This window comes from Myotis nattereri, assembly GCF_964212035.1.
Source record: "Myotis nattereri genome assembly, chromosome: 6".
NCBI classification, from domain to species: Eukaryota; Metazoa; Chordata; class Mammalia; order Chiroptera; family Vespertilionidae; genus Myotis; species Myotis nattereri.
The window spans coordinates 97,159,777-97,179,670 of record NC_138081.1 but is presented as its reverse complement, the minus strand read 5'-3'; the positions used below and the strand labels follow the sequence as shown (position 1 = coordinate 97,179,670).

The 19,894-nt window shown below is 50.2% G+C and overlaps 1 protein-coding gene across 4 annotated transcripts in view; it reads left to right on the top strand.

The window, feature by feature from the left end:
- The window catches only part of PRKN (parkin RBR E3 ubiquitin protein ligase), a 534,115-nt gene that overhangs the window by 374,400 nt on the left and 139,821 nt on the right, over positions 1 to 19,894 (top strand). For 3 of the 4 annotated variants that reach the window (XM_081094588.1, XM_081094589.1, XM_081094590.1), the window contains one exon: positions 2,481 to 2,617. The exons of the other annotated variant lie outside the window; for it this stretch is intronic. In XM_081094588.1, the coding sequence (XP_080950714.1) occupies positions 2,481 to 2,617 (137 nt within the window). The remainder of the gene's footprint in view (positions 1 to 2,480; positions 2,618 to 19,894) is intronic. 4 annotated transcript variants of the gene reach the window in all.

The window sequence follows — 19,894 nt, the reverse complement described above, 5'->3', positions numbered from 1 at the left end:
GGGAGAGGGAGAGTAAGCCTGGCCAGCATGCCGCTGTTCTCTAGACACGAGGGACTAACTTACGGTGGCTCAGCGTTCTCCCCGGGGTGGTGCATGGGGCTGGGTGCCCTGTTTTATGCCCACATTCCTTCAGCCCTGCCCACCGGCCGTGGACACAAGGGTCTGGCCGCTCCCTTCATGAAAGCGGACGTCCCTGCTGACCAGCCGCTCAGCGCTGTCCCCGCGGCGTCCGTGACTCCTTCCCCGCGTGACGGAAGCTGTGCGTAGCCTTTGAGTCGCTGCTCTGCGCCGGCTCTCGGGGACAGTCACCTCCAGCCCCATCAGTGAACATTTACGTGTGATTTCAGCAAAGGGCACCCTGGGCTGTCGGGAGGACAGCGACCCCCGAGAAGATACGTCCCGTCCGCACGCTCTCCTCAGAGATGTCACTGCTGTCCATCGTGTCATTCCCACCCGAGGCCACGGGCACCTGTGAGCTCGCATCCTGCCACGGACCTGCAGGCAGATCAGGACTCCCAGCTCTCCCCTCCGCCTTCCCTCGGGGTCGCACTCACTAAACGCCACCCCGCCCGTGCTGGGGGCCTTCAGGGCTCGGGGACCCCACGCCACGCGCCGGGCGCGGCTCACGTGCTCAGGGCTTGGCTCTCAGTGTGTCTCTTCCCCAGGGCAGCTGCTAAGCCCTCTGTTTAGCCTGGTTCCCTACAGGGACGTTTATGACTGTGCTCATATGTCCTCCCGTTTCCCTGTGGTCTGTGCAGGCTTCATCGACCACGTGGCCCGGCCAGAATGGACAGTGGTTTTCACAGAATCCGGCTGGGAGAGGGGAGGGTAAAACGCCGCCGCTCTGCGGGGTCACGGAGCCTGTGTGGGCGCGGATGCTCACGTTAGAAATGGGCAAGTGTTATATTTGATCATCTTCAAGGAGAACACGCTGACAAGGGGAAAGGTTGGCAGTTCAGAACTCAGCCCGTGTTTCATTGGAAAAGGCCCTGAATGGGCGTGCGTGGGTTCAGGCGTGGGAAGTGGAAGCGCACAGAACTATCCAGGGGCACGCCAGCTCGGACCAAGTCGACCATTGTCCTCAACACCCACGACCTTCAAATAGCAAGGTCTTCTCTTTTCCATTTTGCTCTGCATTAGCTATTGCTTTGAAATAAGTGAGAAAACAGAACGTTGAAAATATTTCCATCGTTAAGGAATTACCTTCTTGTAATATCAATGTTTGATCCCAGTCTTCCTGTGGAGGGGGCTTCTGAAGAACACACACGTGTTAGGAACTGGGTGGGAAATGAAAGCTGTTCTGTATTTTATGATCATTACATAGAGAGCGGGCTTATCTAAATAAGCTCCGGCGACTTTTTTGCTATTAAAATTGCCTTGGGGCTGATCTCACATTAATATATTCAGCCCGTCTCCTTTTTGTCATAAAATTGGACGGTTCATTTGCTAGCAAAAATGCATAGTGATTCGGGAGATTTTTCCCCCCCTACAAAGTGTTTTAAAGGCATCCACAATGTTTAGGCTCTGTCTGTATCAATTTACAGCATCTCCCGAGCTTGATTTAAGAAACGGGATGCTTGGGTGGGATGGGGGTGGCGACACAGAGTCTTAGAGCCGCAGAGCTCTGCGGAGTCGTTTTTCATTCCGAAACACGCCTTCTCTGCTTCCCGTGAAACATGAGCACCTGCTCCCCTAAGCACTCGGGTGCAGTCGTAATTTTTCTTTTGACTTTGGGGAAGTTCAGGTTCTATATATTATTATAATTAAATTCCAGAACACTTACTTAAAACCTTCCAGGGCCTGGTGCTGGGAGAATGTCAATGTAAAGCAGGCACGTGTCTGCCTTCCTGGGGTCACATCTCTGGGAGAAACGTATCGATGCTGCGAGGTGAGGATGGGTTGAGAGAAATGTGTGTGTGTGAGGGGTGGCTAGTGGGTTAGTTGCGAATGAGGAGACAAGGACGGCTGTTAGACGGAGGGTGTATCAGAGCTCGAGTGGAAGCAGCTGACCGGACTGGAACCGTGGACACAAACAGTGTGGTGGTTGCCAGAGGGAAGGCAGGGGGCGCGGGGAGGGGGGCCTAATATATGGTGACAGCAGAAGAGTTGACTTTGGGTGGTGGGCACACGGTGCAACATACAGATCTTGTAACATAGAAACCCACACCTGAAGCCTATATGTTCATGTTGATCAATGTCACCCCAATCAATTTGATTTTTAAAATACACAAATTAAAATTAACAGCCAACTAGTAAATCTGTTAACAGGAAACATATATAATTAGGAAAATCAACGTTCCGTGTGGTTAAGGGGGCGCTTCCCATCTGGAAGACGGGCGGGCGTGCAGAGCTCAGCGCCAGTAGGCGGCCCCTCCGAGCGCAGGGTCGCCCTCCCGCCTCCCTCCGTGGGGTTGCGGTCCACCCTGCATCCTGGGCCTCCCCGCCCTCCAGGAGCTACAGGCGGCGCCTCTGTCTTGCAGGAGCCCGGTCCTGGTTTTCCAGTGCAACCACCGCCACGTGATCTGCTTGGACTGCTTCCACCTGTACTGCGTGACCAGGCTCAACGACCGGCAGTTTGTCCACGACCCGCAGCTGGGCTACTCGCTGCCGTGTGTGGGTAAGCCTCGCGCGTCCCCGGGTGGAACGCCGGCTGGGAACAGCAGAGCTGCTGGTGGGAACCTGTCTCAGATGCACCCGGTCCCCAGCTGAGGGTTGGAGAGGGAAATGCCTATTTGGTCACTGGGGGCAAGACACGGGGACGTTTGGATCACAACAAAGTGCTGACACTGCGGCGCAGGAGAGCTGTGTCCAACCGGAAGGCACAAGGCCGGCCGCAGGCCTGGGCAGCGAAAGCGCGATGGCGCTCGCCCAGGCGCTGCCGCCTGTCCTGGTTCCCCCGCAGGGGTCCGGGTTCCTAGGCTGCCCCAGAGCCGCACGCCCGGAATGGGAAGCCATGCGCTTCATTTGCTAGTCATCGGGAGCGCCTACACGTGTGCGAAACAACAGATAAAGGCTGTCCCAAAGTTCACGCAAGATTTGAATTTTGTGTCAGCATTAACAACAACAACAACAACAAATAAAAGCCTAATTTTACTTGGTTTATTGAATCAGAATCTAACATCTGTTGCCCTTTGATTTCAATCCCTTCAATTTGATAAGCATTACCAAGGACCAATTATGGCCCAGGAGCAGGGACAATGGAGACCAATGAAGACCACGGCTTTGCGCATGTGCCAGCAAAGCCGTGGAGGCCATTTACCCAATGTGCTATTCTATACATAACCCTATACTGTATACTTTATGACTCAATAAAAAAATTTACAATTTTTAACACATTGTATGCGGGAAACGTATTTATACGTTTTACGTTGACTGGTAGTGGTGTGCGGGACATGTATTAATACGTTTTTATAGACTAGCAGTAGAATGCGGGTAACGTATAAATACGTTTATTTTTATACTTTTTTATTGCTCTAGAGGGATGCTAACATGCAGATATACGAGTTCTAAAGGACAAAATTTGGGTCTCTAACACATACAATGGTGAATTATGTATGTACTTCCAGGTATAACGGTAATCAAGCTATTCAACTGCAAAAATGGCCCGCACCACCTGTTAGCGCGCGATAAAACTACCCGCAAACAATGTGTTAATTATAAACCTGTGTTTTCTATCAAAATTACTTCTTGCGTGAATTTTGGGACACCCTTTAATTAAAAAAGGAATCAGAGAAGGATGAGATGGAGCTGAAATATTTAAGATTTGAAATATTTTTTAAATCTTTCAACATTTACAACATTGTACTTGCACTATATTATTATTATTATCTGTCTTTTTAATTGCGGTGAAGTTCATAGAACATACAGTTAACTGTTTTAAGGTGTGCAGTTCAGTGGCATGTTGTGCACTCACAATGCAGGGACCGCCCAGCTCCCACTAGATTTAGAGCGATTTTATCACCCGAGAAAAAACAGCCCATGTCCATTCAGTAATCTCTTCCTGTCCCCCCGGACCCCCAGTTCATAGCAGCCACTGTGGTTTGTCTCTATGGGTTTGTCCATTCTGGCTACTTCGATGAAAGGGACCGTACAACCCGTGACCCGTTGTGCCTGCCTTCTTTCACTTAGCGCAATGTTTTTGAAGTTCATCCGAGTAGTGGCATGTATCTTCGTTCCTTTTCGTGGCATTGTTTCCACCTTTTGGCGATTATGAATAATGCTGGGTCATATTGTACTTCTGCGTTTAACCTGTTGAAGGCCTATCCAAGGCCTTTCCGTAGCTGAGGCACCATTTTGCAGTGCCTGCAGCAACTTATAAGGGTTCTGTTTCCTCACAGCCTCACCAACATTTGTTACTTCTCGTTGTTGTCTCAGTGGCCGTCCTGAGAGTGTGAAGTGGCATGTTGTTGTGGCTTTGATTTGCATTTCCTTCCTGACCAGCCGTGTTGAATATCTCTCCTACGCTTGTTTGCCACTTGAATATCTATTTGGAGAAATGCCTGCTCAAGTCCTTTGTGCATTTTTAATGGGGTTGTTTGCCTTGCTGTTGAGTAGGAAGCATTCGTTACGTGTTCTGGACACTAGACCTTGATCAGATATATGATTTCCAAACCTTCCTCCTATTCTGTTGGCTGGTGATAATGTCCCTTGATACACAAAAGTGTTTCATTTTGATGAAGTCCAGTTTCTCTTTTTTTTTTTTTTTTTCTGTTGCTGCTTGTGCTTTTGATGCCAAATGTAAGAATCCATTGCCAAATCCACGGTCATGAAAATAGACCCCATGGTTTCATTTGATAGCTTAGTCCTTGTATTTACGTCACTGATTAGTTTGAGTTCATTTCTGTATGTGGAGTGAGGTAAGGGTCCGCTCCTCATTATGAGTTTGCTTTTATTGACTGCGGTGTGAGGAAATGTGCTTCATTGGTTCTGGGAATTGTGGCTGGAAACTGTGCGACACCTTGATTGATTGGTCAGACTGTGAGTTCGGTTTCTTTCAACACTCAGTTCTAATATTGATCAAAGCTGAATAGTGCACCTCAACAGTCTCTCAGAGACCCAGTGGAAGTAGCTACTTGCGTCATTGGCTTTGTAACTTATGACATTCATTTTTCAATTGCATCTGCCAATAATGCAGTGGTTTGTAAATTAGGATTTACATAATATATGTGTCAGTATATTGTTAAGGAAAACTTATTGAAAGGTACTGCACTGTCACATCTTTAACAAAAGGGTTCAAAAGTCAGTGAAACATTTATTTGAAGTTTGGAAAATTCTGTTTCTGTTTTTAATTTTTTAATGAGATTTTAAAAAATGGATAAACCTTCTTCCTTCACAAAACCAAGTAACATGGAAACATTGGAAAATATCCATTTTCAAAATTTATTTTCATAGCCACGCTACTTGTAAAAATCAGCGTCTCGTGTATTTTTAAATTTTAAACCTTTTTCATGATAGAAAATGTCAAACATATAAAGTAACCCACTTGGTCCACATGAACCAGGCTTTCCCATGCAGCAGCAAGTCCAGGCTCTCTCTGTGAGCCTTTCTCAGTAGCCTGGAGTCGGCCAATTTCTAAGGCGCTGGCTCCTGTAATAGGACACGGGCGCAGCAGTCCGGTCTCGGTGCCGGTGGGCTCACCGTGAACGTACCTGCCTCGTTACTGCTATTTAAGCATAATCTCCATGAAACCCCGCCTTCATTGTTTAAAATGCCACCTCCTGTTGAGAACTATCCTCCTCGACTCCTCTTTCCTATAATGTTCAGCAGCAGTAGGCAGAAGGCTGCCTGTCGGTGCGTGCTGTTATTGGAAGAGGATGTGGCCAGTGACCACAGGCCGGGCAGGGCGGACACAGCCGGCTGTTTCCGCCTGTGCAGTGACCCTCCTACACCGCGTACTTCATTCATTCCAGGACCACTTCACATCTTCACCAGTGTCTGCCTGTGCACAGTGGTCCCCCCGGACCCACGGCTCCACTCTCCGAGGTTTCACTTCTCCCGTTAACCACGCGGAAAATATCCAGCGGAAACATTCCAGAAATAAACAATTCAGACGCCTCCCGTTGGCACCATTCTGAGTCGCCACTTCGTAGCCGCCTATAGTGTCGCAGGGCTAGTGCTCAGGGCGCCCTGATACCCAGTACGGTCCCCAAAGCGCAAGAGCAGTGAGGCTGGCAGGAGGCTGGCACTTGGGATCTGCCAGGGGGAAGCCAGAAAGCACTTCCTTTAAATGACAAGGCGAGTGCGGGACAATAGATGGTTTAAGAGGGAGGGAGGAGGGGGGAGAGGGGCCTGCTTTATGAATTAAGCTCTAGCACAGGTGTGTCTGTGTAAGGAAAATCATTGTATACAGAGTTCAGTACTACCCGCATCTCGGGCATCCACCGGGGGCGGGGCACATATCCCCCATGGACGGGGACTGCCGTTTTCCCAAAGCACTTACCCAACAAAGTACAGTTCCGCTTGTCCCACATTGTTGTCAGGTACTATCTCAGCCTTTTTATTTTTGCTGTGACTCACATGATGTTTCCCCATCCTATGTAAAAATAGACTTTACAATGTTACCCTAGAATGTTTTTATAGAAACAAACCGATTGTCTTGAGTTTGCTCAACAGAGACCCTCTCCTCATTTATCACTCGCTTGATTTTTAAACGTCTTGCTACTCGTAATGGCTTCACGCCCCACCTAGTTCATATCCCAGGGCCTATTACAGCCTCAAGGTGAGGTCCGCCGTCAGGGCCCACGGTGCTCCCTTCCTCACTGCCATCCTCCCTCCGGGCAGGCGGGCCTGCTTTATTAGCGCTCTCCTGAATCAATGGCTTCTTTGCAGGAACCTTGACTCTCCTTAAGTCACGTATGTGGTTTAACAGTGAGTTCAGTGAGAGAATGCAGCCACGCGCAGGCAACCTCTCAAAGGGAGCTAACAGCGAGGGCCTCCCCTGAGTCCTTGGAGAGGGACTCCCACTGTCCCTCAGGGTGCCCCCTGTCCGACGGTGACACGGGGCATCCGACATGCAGACCAAGGTCTGGGAGGGCCCAGTCTCAGCCTGTGCACTCTTAGTGGAGCTGAGTTTTTTCATATTTTAAATATCAGCCCTAAGAATACAGTGGGGCCTTGACTTACGAGTGTCCCAACTAACGAGTTTTTTGAGATACCAGCCGTCTCTCGGCCGATTTTTTGCATTGAGTTGATAGAGTAATTTAAGTTAACGAGCTCCTTAGCGAGCTCGGTCTCAGAACGAATTAAACTCATAAGTCAAGGCCCCACTGTACTTCCAATAAACCACTGAGCCTCCACTGTGAATGTTTAGCACCTTGAGCACATATCCTGGGTGCACCCGGCGCATGGGGGAGCCACGCTCAAGCCCCGACGCCGAGACGGAACACCCGTGCGGCCCAGGGCCAGTGACTGGACGTGGGTGCGCCTTGGCTTCACTTTAGGGTAAAACGGGGAGACACAGCAACACCCCTTTCAGACGCCGTCATGGGGACGTGTAAAAATGAAGCCGGAGAAGGCGCCTTTAGGCTACATGCAGATGCTCAAAATGAACATTTGCTTTTGTTATTTTGGTTGTTACCTAAGCCGTGTTCCCATGGACGGTACATATAATGTGTGTGCATATGCGTGTATATTCGTAGAGGAACATGTATTTAGACATTCCCTAGCTGTAGACAGGCATTTCCTGTAACTCAATGCATAAATCCACCAATTACCGGCCACTATCCACTTATCCACTAGCTGCCATCTTTTCCCCTTGGTTTATTTAACTTCACCCTGATTCATAGAGCATGGAGTAAGACAGAATATAAAGTGGTAATACCACAGAATTAGAAAATCAGTTTTTCAGACTCTCAGGAGAAAGAGCAGACTATTAGGCAGAGGAATTGATTGAACCCATGTCATTTCTGAGGCACAGTTGAGAATACTGTGGGGTTCATTAAAAGCCCGTGTCAATGGCTGTGGCTCATCAATAAGATGGAAGTCACGTGTGTGCAAAGCAGGAGGCTCCGGGCCTGCGCCAGGCCCTCCGGAAGGTGGGGTGTGGCTGGTCCTGTTAGCTGGGTGCTGGGACTCCCCCCGGGCTCTTAGCCGACCCCAGCTGCTCTGTGGGAGGTGACTGGCCCTCCAGGCCAGGGCCTGGCATCGTCCTTGGTTTCTGGAAGCTCAGACCTTGTTGGTTCTCTGAAGGGATGGCCATTTCCCGTCCCGCCGTGCCCGCTTACAGGCCCGGCCAAACGGTTCAGTTCGCCGGGGGGACCAGCAGCTGCCTTTGGAGTACAGTTCCTCCAAGACAATTACATGTCTTCAAGGGGCGTTTTATTCCTAAAGCCGTCACTACCTTTTAGTGACAAGTTCATACCTAACAACAGATGTTTCTTCAGCCCTGGCATCCACTCACACACACACGTGCACACTCACACTCACACACTCATTTACACAACACACACACACACACAAACATACTCTCACACACAACACACTCACATACATACACATACTCAAGCATGCATGCACACCTACTCACACACTCACACATGCATGCACACTCACACCACATACATACACACTCATGCAGTAACTGATAAAAACCTCCTTACTGTGTGGTGTCTTGTGTTAATGAGACTTCATGCATAGAAATTGCTAGAAGCCACTGACCTCCAAGGAGCTCTGAAATAATAATGTGCTTGGGGGATGATTTCCATATTCACGAGGGTTTATATGTTGGTTCCTCAGCAGGACAGTGAAACAAGTTAATGTTCCCAGTGCAGCCCCAGTCAGCAAGAGGAGCGCTTTAATGCTCTGACGTCAGGATGAAATAAATATATAATATCTGGACGACACAGCTGCCTATTTCCAGTAAAACCCGAGCCCGCCCAGGTCATCCTGGAGGTTCCCTTGCTGACTCCACTTAGGGGTCCAGGAAAGTATCGTTCTTATCTCTTTCCTCTCAAGCCTTTACTAGAAGTCGTTTCTCTTGGAGTGACGTGCTTATCGAGGGAAACATCGAACCAAAAGCAGCGCCAGTCCAGGAAGCAGGAGGGTGAGACCGGTTGGGGGAAGTGGTGCGATTTGGTCTGATGTCACTCCGACCCCCCGACCCCCAGCTGCCAGGAACAGCGCTTTCCTGGGGTGACCAGCGACAGTGCTTCAGTGGTCACAGCTGTGGGCGTGGGCAGGGCCCCATCACAAGCTGCCGCAACTGGGCAACTGGGCGCCCCGGTAACAGCTTGATCTCCGCGGTCTGGAGGCGGCGGTCCAAGTCCAGGTGCCACAGGTCCTGGCTCTGAGGCCTCCTGGGCTTGCAGAGGGCGACCCCGGGCTGCTCCCCACGCTGCCACCTTCAGGCTGCTCCCCACATGGCCGCCTGGGGTTGGGGGGGTGCTCCCCACGTGGCCACCCCCCCATGCTCTTCAGGTGACCACCCACTCCCCCATCCTCTTCAGGTGGCCGCCCCATTGGCCTGCAGCCCTGGAGTCTCTCGGTTGTGCTCATCTCTTTCTCTTAAGGACACTGGTCAGATAGATGACCCTCATGGCCGCCCGTTAACCTAGTCACCCCTTTAACGCCCTTTTCCCAAACGCAGTCACACCTGAGGGGCTGAGGGCTGGGGTTTCCATGTATGAATGTTTGAAGGACACAATCCAGTCCATACCAGCCACCTTCTTGGTTGTCAAATCGATTGTAAATACTGGACACCCCCAAATTCACAGACGGCCTATTGAACATGAGCCCTGTACATGAGCTCTGCTCCACAGGCTTAAATGACCCGACACGCCCCACCCCACCCCTCAGGATGGCCTGGCTCCCACCCCCAACACCATGTGCCTACACAATGCCAATTGCCTACTTGTAAAATCAGGACTCCCTGCCACACATTTCATGGAGGGTCCCCTGAACTTCTCCATCCTCGTGAAAGTAACAGCGGGGTGACCTCTGTGGTGGAGGCGGTCAGCGTGGCGTTTGCAGCCTCGACTCAGTCCTCGGTCCCCAGATGCATCGTCGCACAGCTGGGCTCTAATGGGTCTGACTGGTCGCTGGAGACCCGCCGCTGTAGCCGGCAGAACCCGATGTAAGGCTCACACCCACACGCCACTTACTTCCTGCCTGGGTGCGGGCGGGACTTCAGATGGGAGGCAAGTTTCCCGCAAAGTGGTGTTTCTGCCTTTTGGCTCTGCCACGGGACCTGCCACTCTCTTCATGGTCAGACTGATCCCCAGACCCAGGACCCAGCTGGCACGGGGTAACGAAATGATGAGAAAGACGTGCCTCCTCCTTAGAAACCCTAGCGTGGAAATGACACATCCCTTCACTGACCAGCGCATAGCCATTGGCCTGGCGTGCTGCAAGGGAGTCGGGGAAGTGAAGTCTAGGTAAATGCCTGGTGCAGAGCAGAAGATTTGGATTGGACACGTGGAAGTCTCTTCAAAAGGTCTTCTTTGGGGTGTTGACGGTTCGGCATCCAGGAGGCAGATGGGCCAGGTCCTGACTGCTGTCAGCTGTTGCAATCCCATTCCAGACCCACTTTACCAGGTGTGCAGCTGCTTTACTCATTTAAAATGAAAAGACTGAGGGATCTCTTATCCCTTGGGACAGCATGGATGGACCTGGAAAGTACTATCCTAAGTGAAATAAGCCAGTCAGAGAAACACAAGTATCACATGATCTCACACCTCTCTTTACTTCTATGAAATTTATTGGACTCGGAGTAAAAAACAATCAAATCAATAAATGAAGAAAGTACTTACTAATAGATATGCAAGATACACTAACATCTCAGTCTCCAGGTGGTACCTTTAGATCCATAGTTCTCAAACTGTGTTCCATGGAACCCTGGGAAGCGTTACCCATGTGCTGGATCTGGGGTTATTTTATATAGAAGGAAATGTGTAGGTAGCAACAGTATGCATTATGTTGTTGCTGTTATGTTAACTGATGGTCCTACTTCAGTACTTAGCAAGACCACAGGAGGCAAAATCAAAGGTCTACAACAAGGATGGGGAACGTCTGGCACTCAGTCCATATAAAGCCCATGAAATCATTTGGTCTGGACCTGCCCAGGCATTAGGGGTGAGTTAATTAAATGTTTGACCTGATATAACAGGCTAATTTTTAAGTTGATAATTTTGCAAATGATGTTATAAATACCCAAATGGCCCTTGGCAGAGAAAAGGTTCCCCACCCCTGGTCTATAGTCTTCAAGCAATAGCAGAAACTTTGTTTAAAATGGTTTAGTTGTCGAGCCCGGCCAGCGTGGCTCAGTTGTTGAGCATTGACCTATGAACAAGGAAGTCATGGTTCGATTCCTGGTCAGGGCACATGCCTGAGCTCTGGGCTCGATCCACAGTGTGGGGCATGCAAGAGGCAGCTGATCAATGATTCTCTCTCATCAATGATGTTTCTATCTCTCTCCCTCTCTGAAATACATAAAAATATATGTTAAAAATTAATAAGATGATTTAGCTGTCTTTATATTGCATTTTTAAAAGAATAAACTAGAACTACATATTTTTCATTGTTAACTAAAATAACATTTTAAAAATAGCAAAGACCAAATTTTAATTGCCCTATATAACTGAAATAGAGGGGAAACTTGAGTTTGTTACTATAAAATACTGTGTTATGGGCCTTGGCCAGTTTTGCTCAGTGATTAGAGCACGAACCCGCGGACTGAAGGGTCACAGGTTCAATTCCAGTCAAGAACATGTACCTCAGTTGCAGGCTCCATCCCTGACCCTGGTCGGGGCATGTGCAGGAGGCAACCGATCGCTGTGTCTCTCTCACATCAATGTTTCTCTCTGTGTGTCTCTCCCCCTCCCGTCTACTCTCTAAAAAATCAATGGAAAAAATATCCTCGGGTGAAGATTAACAGGAACCCCTGTGTGATGGGAGCTGAAAGGAAAAGAATGCGGTGCCCTCTACCCTCGCCCTCGCCTCGAGGCAGTTTTCCCTCTGGGTTCCTTACTCCCTGTTGGAGTTTGAATGTGCTCGTTCAGAGACCATTTACTTTCTGTGGCCACTGCAGTGGCATCAGCTGGTCTTGCTGAGTTTTTGTCACTCGTGTGTAACTGGGCAAGTACTAAAAGATGTGGGCTCAGAGCGCTCTTGTCCGGTGAAATACCACCACCACCATCATCAGAAATTATTCGCCTCATACGCCACTTTAGAGGGCTCTGCTTTGGAACTGGGTGCTGGTCTACCTACACCCAGCCTCTGCCGCTCCCTCCGTATCAGCTCAGGGAGTAATTGCCTATAAAGTATGCCCAACTATGCATGCATGGGTATAAATCAGCAATAATAAATCAAACTTTATTCCCTAAAGCAGACCTCGAGGCTGCAAGTTTGCCATTCTTCCTTCTGATCCAGAAATAAAAATAGATCAAGGTAGAAAAAAACACTGGCAAAGCTGATGAGATTTGCAACCAGCTTGGACGGGACCTAAATCCTGAGCAAGTTTAAAAGCCCCGCTCATCACTTCCCACGCTGCCTGCAGCCGGGGCCCAGCCCCGGGAGACGGAGCCCGTGTGCCATGTGCACAGCGGCTGGCAGGGTGGCTGTTCTCCCTGACCTGAGCGCCAGGTCACGGGACGTGGTTGTGGGAAAGTTAGGGGAGGGCTGAAGACTGTGGGAGCTTTTGGGGGGGATACTGTTAACAGGGGTATTCTGTTCACCGGAGAGGCTGACATGAGACTCCAGTAGACAAGCATTTCGGAAAATTACCAATTACATATTTAACCGCCCGGCATCCTGGTCTCCTGGGAAACGGCGTGCCTTTTACCAAATTGCTTGTAATTGTGAATTGTATGTTGGCATGTGGACATTTTGCCCTCTACCAAGCTCCCCTGTTACTTTGTACTCCAGGGCCCAAATCCATTCATCTATCTATCCATTCATCCATCCATCTGTCCATCATCATCCATCATCCATCCATCCATCCATCCGTCCGTCCATTGATTATGTTATCCCTGATCTCATTGCACACTATTAATAATAGAAATGCAAAAGTCAACAGATAATTTTTTTTTCAAAAAGCTTCCAGTCTTTCTTGGGAACAGGGACACAATAAACATGACAGTAAATTATTGATCTACTAGAGGCAGATACTTACTATACATGTTGCAATATAATGGCTCATTATTTTATTTGTTCTTAATAAATATGGCCATGATATCTTGAGCCTAGGGCGTTACTTTTGAGTAATTCTCTAGAGCACCTACTCAAGCCATAAAGTTTCTTTGGGAGGATCTGGCGTCTATTTTAAGGGAGTCTGTTCTTCTGAAATCATTGCTGAATACTGAAAGCATGACACTTTGTTGTGTGTGCCCAAAGAATGTGTGTGTGTTGAAAGATTTGCTGCATCGGTGAACGCCTGACTCGCTCCTGTCATCAGCAGCAGTTCGGATCCGTGCCGCTCCGTGCTGAAAGCCCGCAGATGTCTGAGAGCACCGGCGGTATTTGATGATTTGCGCCTTTTGAGGACGTATGTGTCAACTCACTGTTCTTCTGCATTGAGATTGGATTAGGCATTGGGACTAAAATTGTGGGGAAATGGATTTTGCTCATCTTTAAATACATTGTTTTGCTCTATTTAATATACCGTTTTCATTAGGGATAAGACTGTAAGAACCAGGTTCCAGCACACATGTAGCATGCGGGGTTGTGTAGCTGCGCCCCGGCCGTGATGTGTTTTTATAATATTGACGTGACTTGGTCTGACATTGGGAAATCATTTCCAAATTCAGCTCAGCCTTACGCTGTTACCACTTAAAGTGTGAGTGACACTCACGAATTAAATCGAGGAAAAGGGTATTCATAAGTGGATGATGTAAACCGAAAATAAAGTTAGCAATTGACCTTATGGCCACAGGATCTTTTTATTTTTTTTAAAGCATGAGCTGTGTGTTAAAAGGTCATATTTCTAGATGAGAAAGACAAAAGGCCATTTGGTTGACAAACGGGCTTGGTGGTCTCGTCTGTTCCATTTGCACCTTGTTCACAGAAATTACAGCCCATCTTCAAGTTCACCCCGAGCTTCCTTTATGTTAGTCAGCCATCAGATGCGTCAACAAATTGGTTCCGCTTTAGAACGCGGGGCTGGGTTTATGCTTAGGTGTGTATCCTCTATGTCTAGGGAGCCCCCCCCCCCCCCCAATACTTAGAAGTCAGGAAATGGCACCTGAATTGTTGTGACCATTGGCTCCACAACCTGTGATGGAAATGAGGACGCAGTGGGACAACAGCAAGGAGCAGAGAGGGACTAACTGGCAAGTAAGCTCCATGAGTCAGTGACGAGAAGGTCATTGAACGTGGTGTGTATATTAGTGGCGTAGAGAGTATGCAGGACATCCCTGCTGGTGTGGCTCAGTGGTTGAGCGTCAACCCTTGAACCAGGAGGTCAGAGTTCAAGTCCCGGTCAGGGCACATGCCCTTGGTGCAGGCTTGATCCCCAGTGTGGGGCGTGTCGGAGGCAGCCGATCCATGATTCTCTCTCATCATTGATGCTTCTATCTCTCTCTCCTCCCTTCCTCTCTGGAATCAATAAAAAAAAATTTTTTTTTTACAAAAAAGAAAGTATAAAGAACACAACAAGAAGTAGGAAAGGACCTTGACCTCCCGGCAGGTGATGAGGCTCTGTGTTGCTACTAAGCTTTATTGGAAAGGGCCGCCTTAGGCAGTCCTGAGGGCAGAGAGTCTGGTCCTTAGTGATGCAAATGGGGCACAATCCTCACAAAAGTCCTGCACCTTCAATGGCTGGGGGTGCTTCCTGAAGCTTTCGGAAAAGCACCTTGTATTCACCTGCATCGTATTGGCCAAGCTTTCCAGCCAAACACACTGTGGGCGGGCGGGTCAGGGAGGTCCTCCCGCCGCCACAGGATCTGGGTGTCGGTTCCAATGGCAAAGGCGCCGACGTGCCATGGGCTCCCCAGCCAGGTGTCCGCTCTCCTAGTCCTGTGCTTTGTTTGTTTGTTTTTTGTTTGTATCTTGAAATGGAGCATGTTCACCATAAGCTTCCCGAAGTCTACGATCACTTTCAGCAGCACTTTTCTTCAAAATAAAGCCATGAGTTAAAGAGTTAAAGCTTCCCACAAATGCTCCTTTTCTTCAGCAGGAAATTCTACATTTTTAAGTGTAAAAATATCTATGATGTGAAAACCTTCAGGAAATTTGATACGAAGTTTTGAAGCTCGTTGTCAATACAACAAAATAGCATACATATCAAATCACATATATATCAACATATGTGCAACTCCATCTATTGAAAAAAAATCTGCATTAGTAACCGGTACACTTAGTGTACTCTCACTCCCACTGTCCCACAAACCCCCCTCCTCCCCCTCCTTCCCCTCCTGCACCTGCCCCAGGCCCCCTGACACCTGCCCGGGCCCCCTGACACCTGCCCCAGGCCCCCTGACACCTGCCCGGGCCCAGTGAGCTCCCGTGTTCTCTGCCGTTAGCCTGTTGCTTCCTCCTCTGCGACTCGATTGGAACCCGGCCATCGCCCAAGGACACCCTCCCCTCCTCTGACATGGCTTCTGTGACATAGGGTTCAATGGCACTTCCCTCTTAAAGTCACTTACACCGCGGGTCACGTGAGCCAGGCCCCTGGCCACCGCTCCCTGCTTGCCTTCTCTGCTGCTCTGGAGTCCCCTGCAGTCAGCGTGTTCGTGTGTGAGTTTACGTGGTGTCATCCCTGAGCAGGAGGAGCAGGCCCGCTCGCTCACTATCGGGTTCTCGGCGCCCCTCATGCGCCAGCAAGCACCTAGTCGGGCGCAGGGAATGATCAGTAGGACTGTTTAGCACAAGTAAATGTCCCCATCTGGCCTTTAGTGTTTATCTGCTTCAATCCTCAACTTATTTTCCGATTGTGTCATTTAGTTGATAGTCGCACACACTTTTAAGAGCACCAACATGTTTTAAAACTGAAATGCCTGCGTGACTTTACAGGTAATCATAAAGTCCCCCTCCTTTCCGCCTCCTCTCCACTTCCTCTGCCCCACCCCAGTCTGGTCCATCCTTATTGCTCACCTAGAAGCTGCAAGAACCTGCCAGCAGGCTTCCAGTCTGACTGCACAACAGCTCTGCACATTTCATATCCTCGAGGGTCTCACTAGATTTATCGAAGGTCTCCCCCTCTTTTCCCCTCCTCTCCCCTCCTCTCCCCCTCCTCCTCTCCCCCTCCTCTCCCCAACCTCGGCCCCTGTGCTCACCACCACCTTTGTCACAACCACAGGCCCCTGGTCTCCTCAGAGGTGACCTTGCCCAGGGCGCAGGCTGCCTCCGCTGGCGGAAGCCGGTGGCTGAGGGTTGGAAATACACAGACATTTTTAATGGAAGCAAAATTGGGCAACGGGGTCGCAGCCATCAGGGATTGAGCTCAGGCGAGGCAGGGCAGGCGCCGTGCCCGTGTCATGGCAGCCACAGCAGCCTGGCGGCGGGTGGGGGGCCTGGCCGTCGGGGGCCTGCAAGGAGCCCAGGCTACCAGCTTCATCCTTGGGCAGGAGCACAAGTGCTGGCCCTGCTGGTTCTGCGAACACCCAGAGGGCAGGCACCTGAGGGCTCCCAGAGCCTCCTCAGCTTAATTACTTAATCACACCCTGGGAGTACTTAATCATACCACGCTAGTGGGCCTGCGAGCTGAGTGGGCCTGCGAGCTGAGTCTTCTTTGAATATATTTAGCCATCTTACATTAAGTATGCTTCATAGGGTTGCCTTGTTCTTGCTATTCTATAGACTTGGAGCTCTTAGCTCCTCAATAGCACAGGTTACTTATTAAACTCTATATTATATCTATTAAATATATATTTGAATGAATGGGTAAATAGCAACAGATAAGCAGTCTAAAATGTGAAAGATGAGAGTTAGTAGTGTAGTCCAGGTGTAGTGCTGGGCGACAAGCCAAGCTATTGTGTGAATGCACCAATGGGAGGCTCCAGTGAGTGACAGGCAGTGAGCACGGGCGTTCTGCTGGTACAGTCCTGACTGGTCTGCGGGGAGAGCGTTGTGTCCGTCCTTCCCCGGGAGAGACCCGGACAGAGGCAGGGCCTCCCTGAAGAGGTGCGCTCACCTGTCCGTGGGGGTGTTGACCAAGAACAGGGGGGTTTCACGCTTTGAGCAAGAAAACAGACCTAAGTGGCCTTTATTCTACACCCACATGTTTTTACGTTGCTTGCGAATTGATCCTGTTGAAATTGCTGTCACGCATTTCGCCAATATGCATCATTTGTGATGCTGATGACTCTTCACCAAGGCATGGGAAATGGAGCACGGTGTGTAGGGAGGCCCCGGGTGTGCCCAGCCAGCGCCGGGCAGTTCCCAAGGAAATCTCCTCGGAACGTCTCCCGTGGTCGCCCGTCACCCCGTGGCCGCGCCCCTGACTAGGAATCCCCGCCCCGCTCCTGGGAGAGCCTGGCTCAGACATTGCGGATTTGGTCTACAAGATCCCGGTGTTAATCTCCGGGCACTGATGGTCACACCAGACTTATCGATTCAGCCCCTAAATCAATGCAGAGGGCAGACGTTTCAATGCTGACTTTTAAAACACTGACTCACTTATGGACTTGGCAGGGAGAAAACATGGCCTGGATGCCTCGTTTATGGCGCTTTCAAATCCCCAGCCTGCTTCCAGCGCATCAGTCTCAACAATTATTCACAACGGAAGCCAATCAGGCGCTCAGAGAGATGGCACAGCGTTCCCTGGGGCGTGCGTGGGGGGCATGGTGTGGTGCTCAGTCAGTGAAATGACAGCCCGTGTTTGGGAAGGTACAACTGGCAGCACGTCTGTGGAGCAAGAAGGAAAAGAGTGGTTGGTTCGCCTCGGCCTCTCGGGGCCTCTTCCATGGTGACATCACCCACGTGTGGGCAGCCCCCAGGTCCTGGGGAAGGACGTGCCATCGGACTGCACACAAATCAAACCGTGGATCCAGACATGGGCCAAAACAAACTCACAGGAAAACACGCGTGCTGCCCACGTGTTCCCAGGTGGCTCTCGGCCGCCCTGGGAGCCTGGGCGGGAACAGGCCGAGACCACTTTCACGCGCATGTAAGAGGCCGGGAGACAGAGGAACGGAAGAGGCTACTCCGGTCGGTTACAAGGACAGGGAGCCGGGTCTCCATCACGCAGGGGTGCGTTTGCATAAACACCCTGAGCCCCCACGAGCACGCAGCGCTCTCTCCGGCCGGGTGGGCGTGTGTCCCTGGACCTAGGCAACCTGTCCCCATGCCCAGGTCCACCCTGCTCCTCGGGTGACGGCGAGGGCAGCCCGGCCCCTCTGCTGCGATGCCGGCCCGCCCTGTGCGATGCCCTGAAGAAAGTGCCCGGAGACGCAGGAAGTGACAAGGCCCTGCCTGCCCCTGTACCGTTAGGGGCCCCGGGCTCAGAGAAGGTTTTGTTAGCGAGGCGCTCACAGGCGTCATCAGAGAATCCCACAGGATCCCGTTAAGTCCCGGGACTCTGCTCAGCAAAGAGCCGGGGCGCCCCCTCATGCTCAGGGCGAGCCCTCGGTCCTGCTCACCGCCCGCCACAGCGTGGAATTGCCGTCCAGGGACCAGCCACAGGTCATGAGGACCCGAGCTCCGGAAGGGCACAGGCCCGGGTGGCCGGCTCCATCCCCAGTGGGGGGCGTCCAGGAGGCAGCTGATCCATGGTTCTCTCTCATCGGTGATGTTTCTGTCTCTCACTCCCTCTCCCTTCCTCTCTGAAGTCAATAAAGACATATTTCTAAAAAATAGAACAAAGCTCCAGTTCCAGGACCTGTGAAGACAGTCATGGGTGCCACGCGCTGTTTTTAATATTCCGCCAGAGCTTGCAGGAAAGGGAGCTTTTACTGGAGAAGAGAGCGCAGCTTAACTGAAATGCCAACTTGCTTTGGGCAGAAATTATATCAACTCAGTTTGAAAATTCCAGTTGACTCCGCCTGACCCGAAGTCCTCATTAATAGTTACTTGTGTCTTTGAATTAGAAAAGGAAAGAAAAAAAAGGAAGATGTGTGTGTGTGTGTGTGTGTGAAAGAGAGAGAGAGAGAGAGAGAGAGAGAGAGAGAGAGAGAGAGAGAGAGAATTCGATACTGTTACTCAGCAGGCAGACATCTCTCAGACGCAATGGTTCGGGAAAGTGGGGAGGGAGTTTTGTGAGAGGATGTGAACACTGGCGTAGACTTTCTCCAGATTAAATGATGTACATAACTACGACACCTACTTACTTTTATGATTCAAAGCAAAATTGTAAACTTTACAAATAAAAGGAACTTAAAATAACAGTTGCACCCCTTTTATTGACAATTGAAGAAATTCAGACGCTAGGATAGGGGTGGGCAAATTTTTTGACTTGAGGGCCACAATGGGTTCTTAAACTGGACCGGAGGGCCGGAACAAAAGCATGGATGGAGTGTTTGTGTGAACTAATATAAATTCAAAGTAAACATCATTACATAAAAGGGTACGGTCTTTTTTTTTTTTAGTTTTATTCATTTCAAGCGGGCCATAGTTTGCCCACAGCTGCTAGGAAGTCAAAGGAGCTGCCACATAAAGGACACTGGTCTTTACAGGGTCCTGACCCCCAGGGGGCGCCTGACCCCTACCCATGCCCTCCTATGTGACAACTCCACAGCATCTCCCATAGTTTTCCTTGCATGTCTTTTCTTTTCTTAATACTTAGTCAACTTACTCGATTCTCTAGATACTTGGCAAGACTGGCCTTCGGCAGACTTACAGCCAATACAATATTTATGTGGGTCAGCACCCAGCTTTTATTTTCGGACCCACTGGGTGGTGGCAGCACAGCCAGCCTGCCTGCTGGGACACCCGTGTGCAAGGCTGAGGTCGACGTGGCACTCACATGGTGATGCCGAGCTCACGGAGACCACGCCTCAGGGGGCGTCAGGGCAGGCTCCGGGTCTCG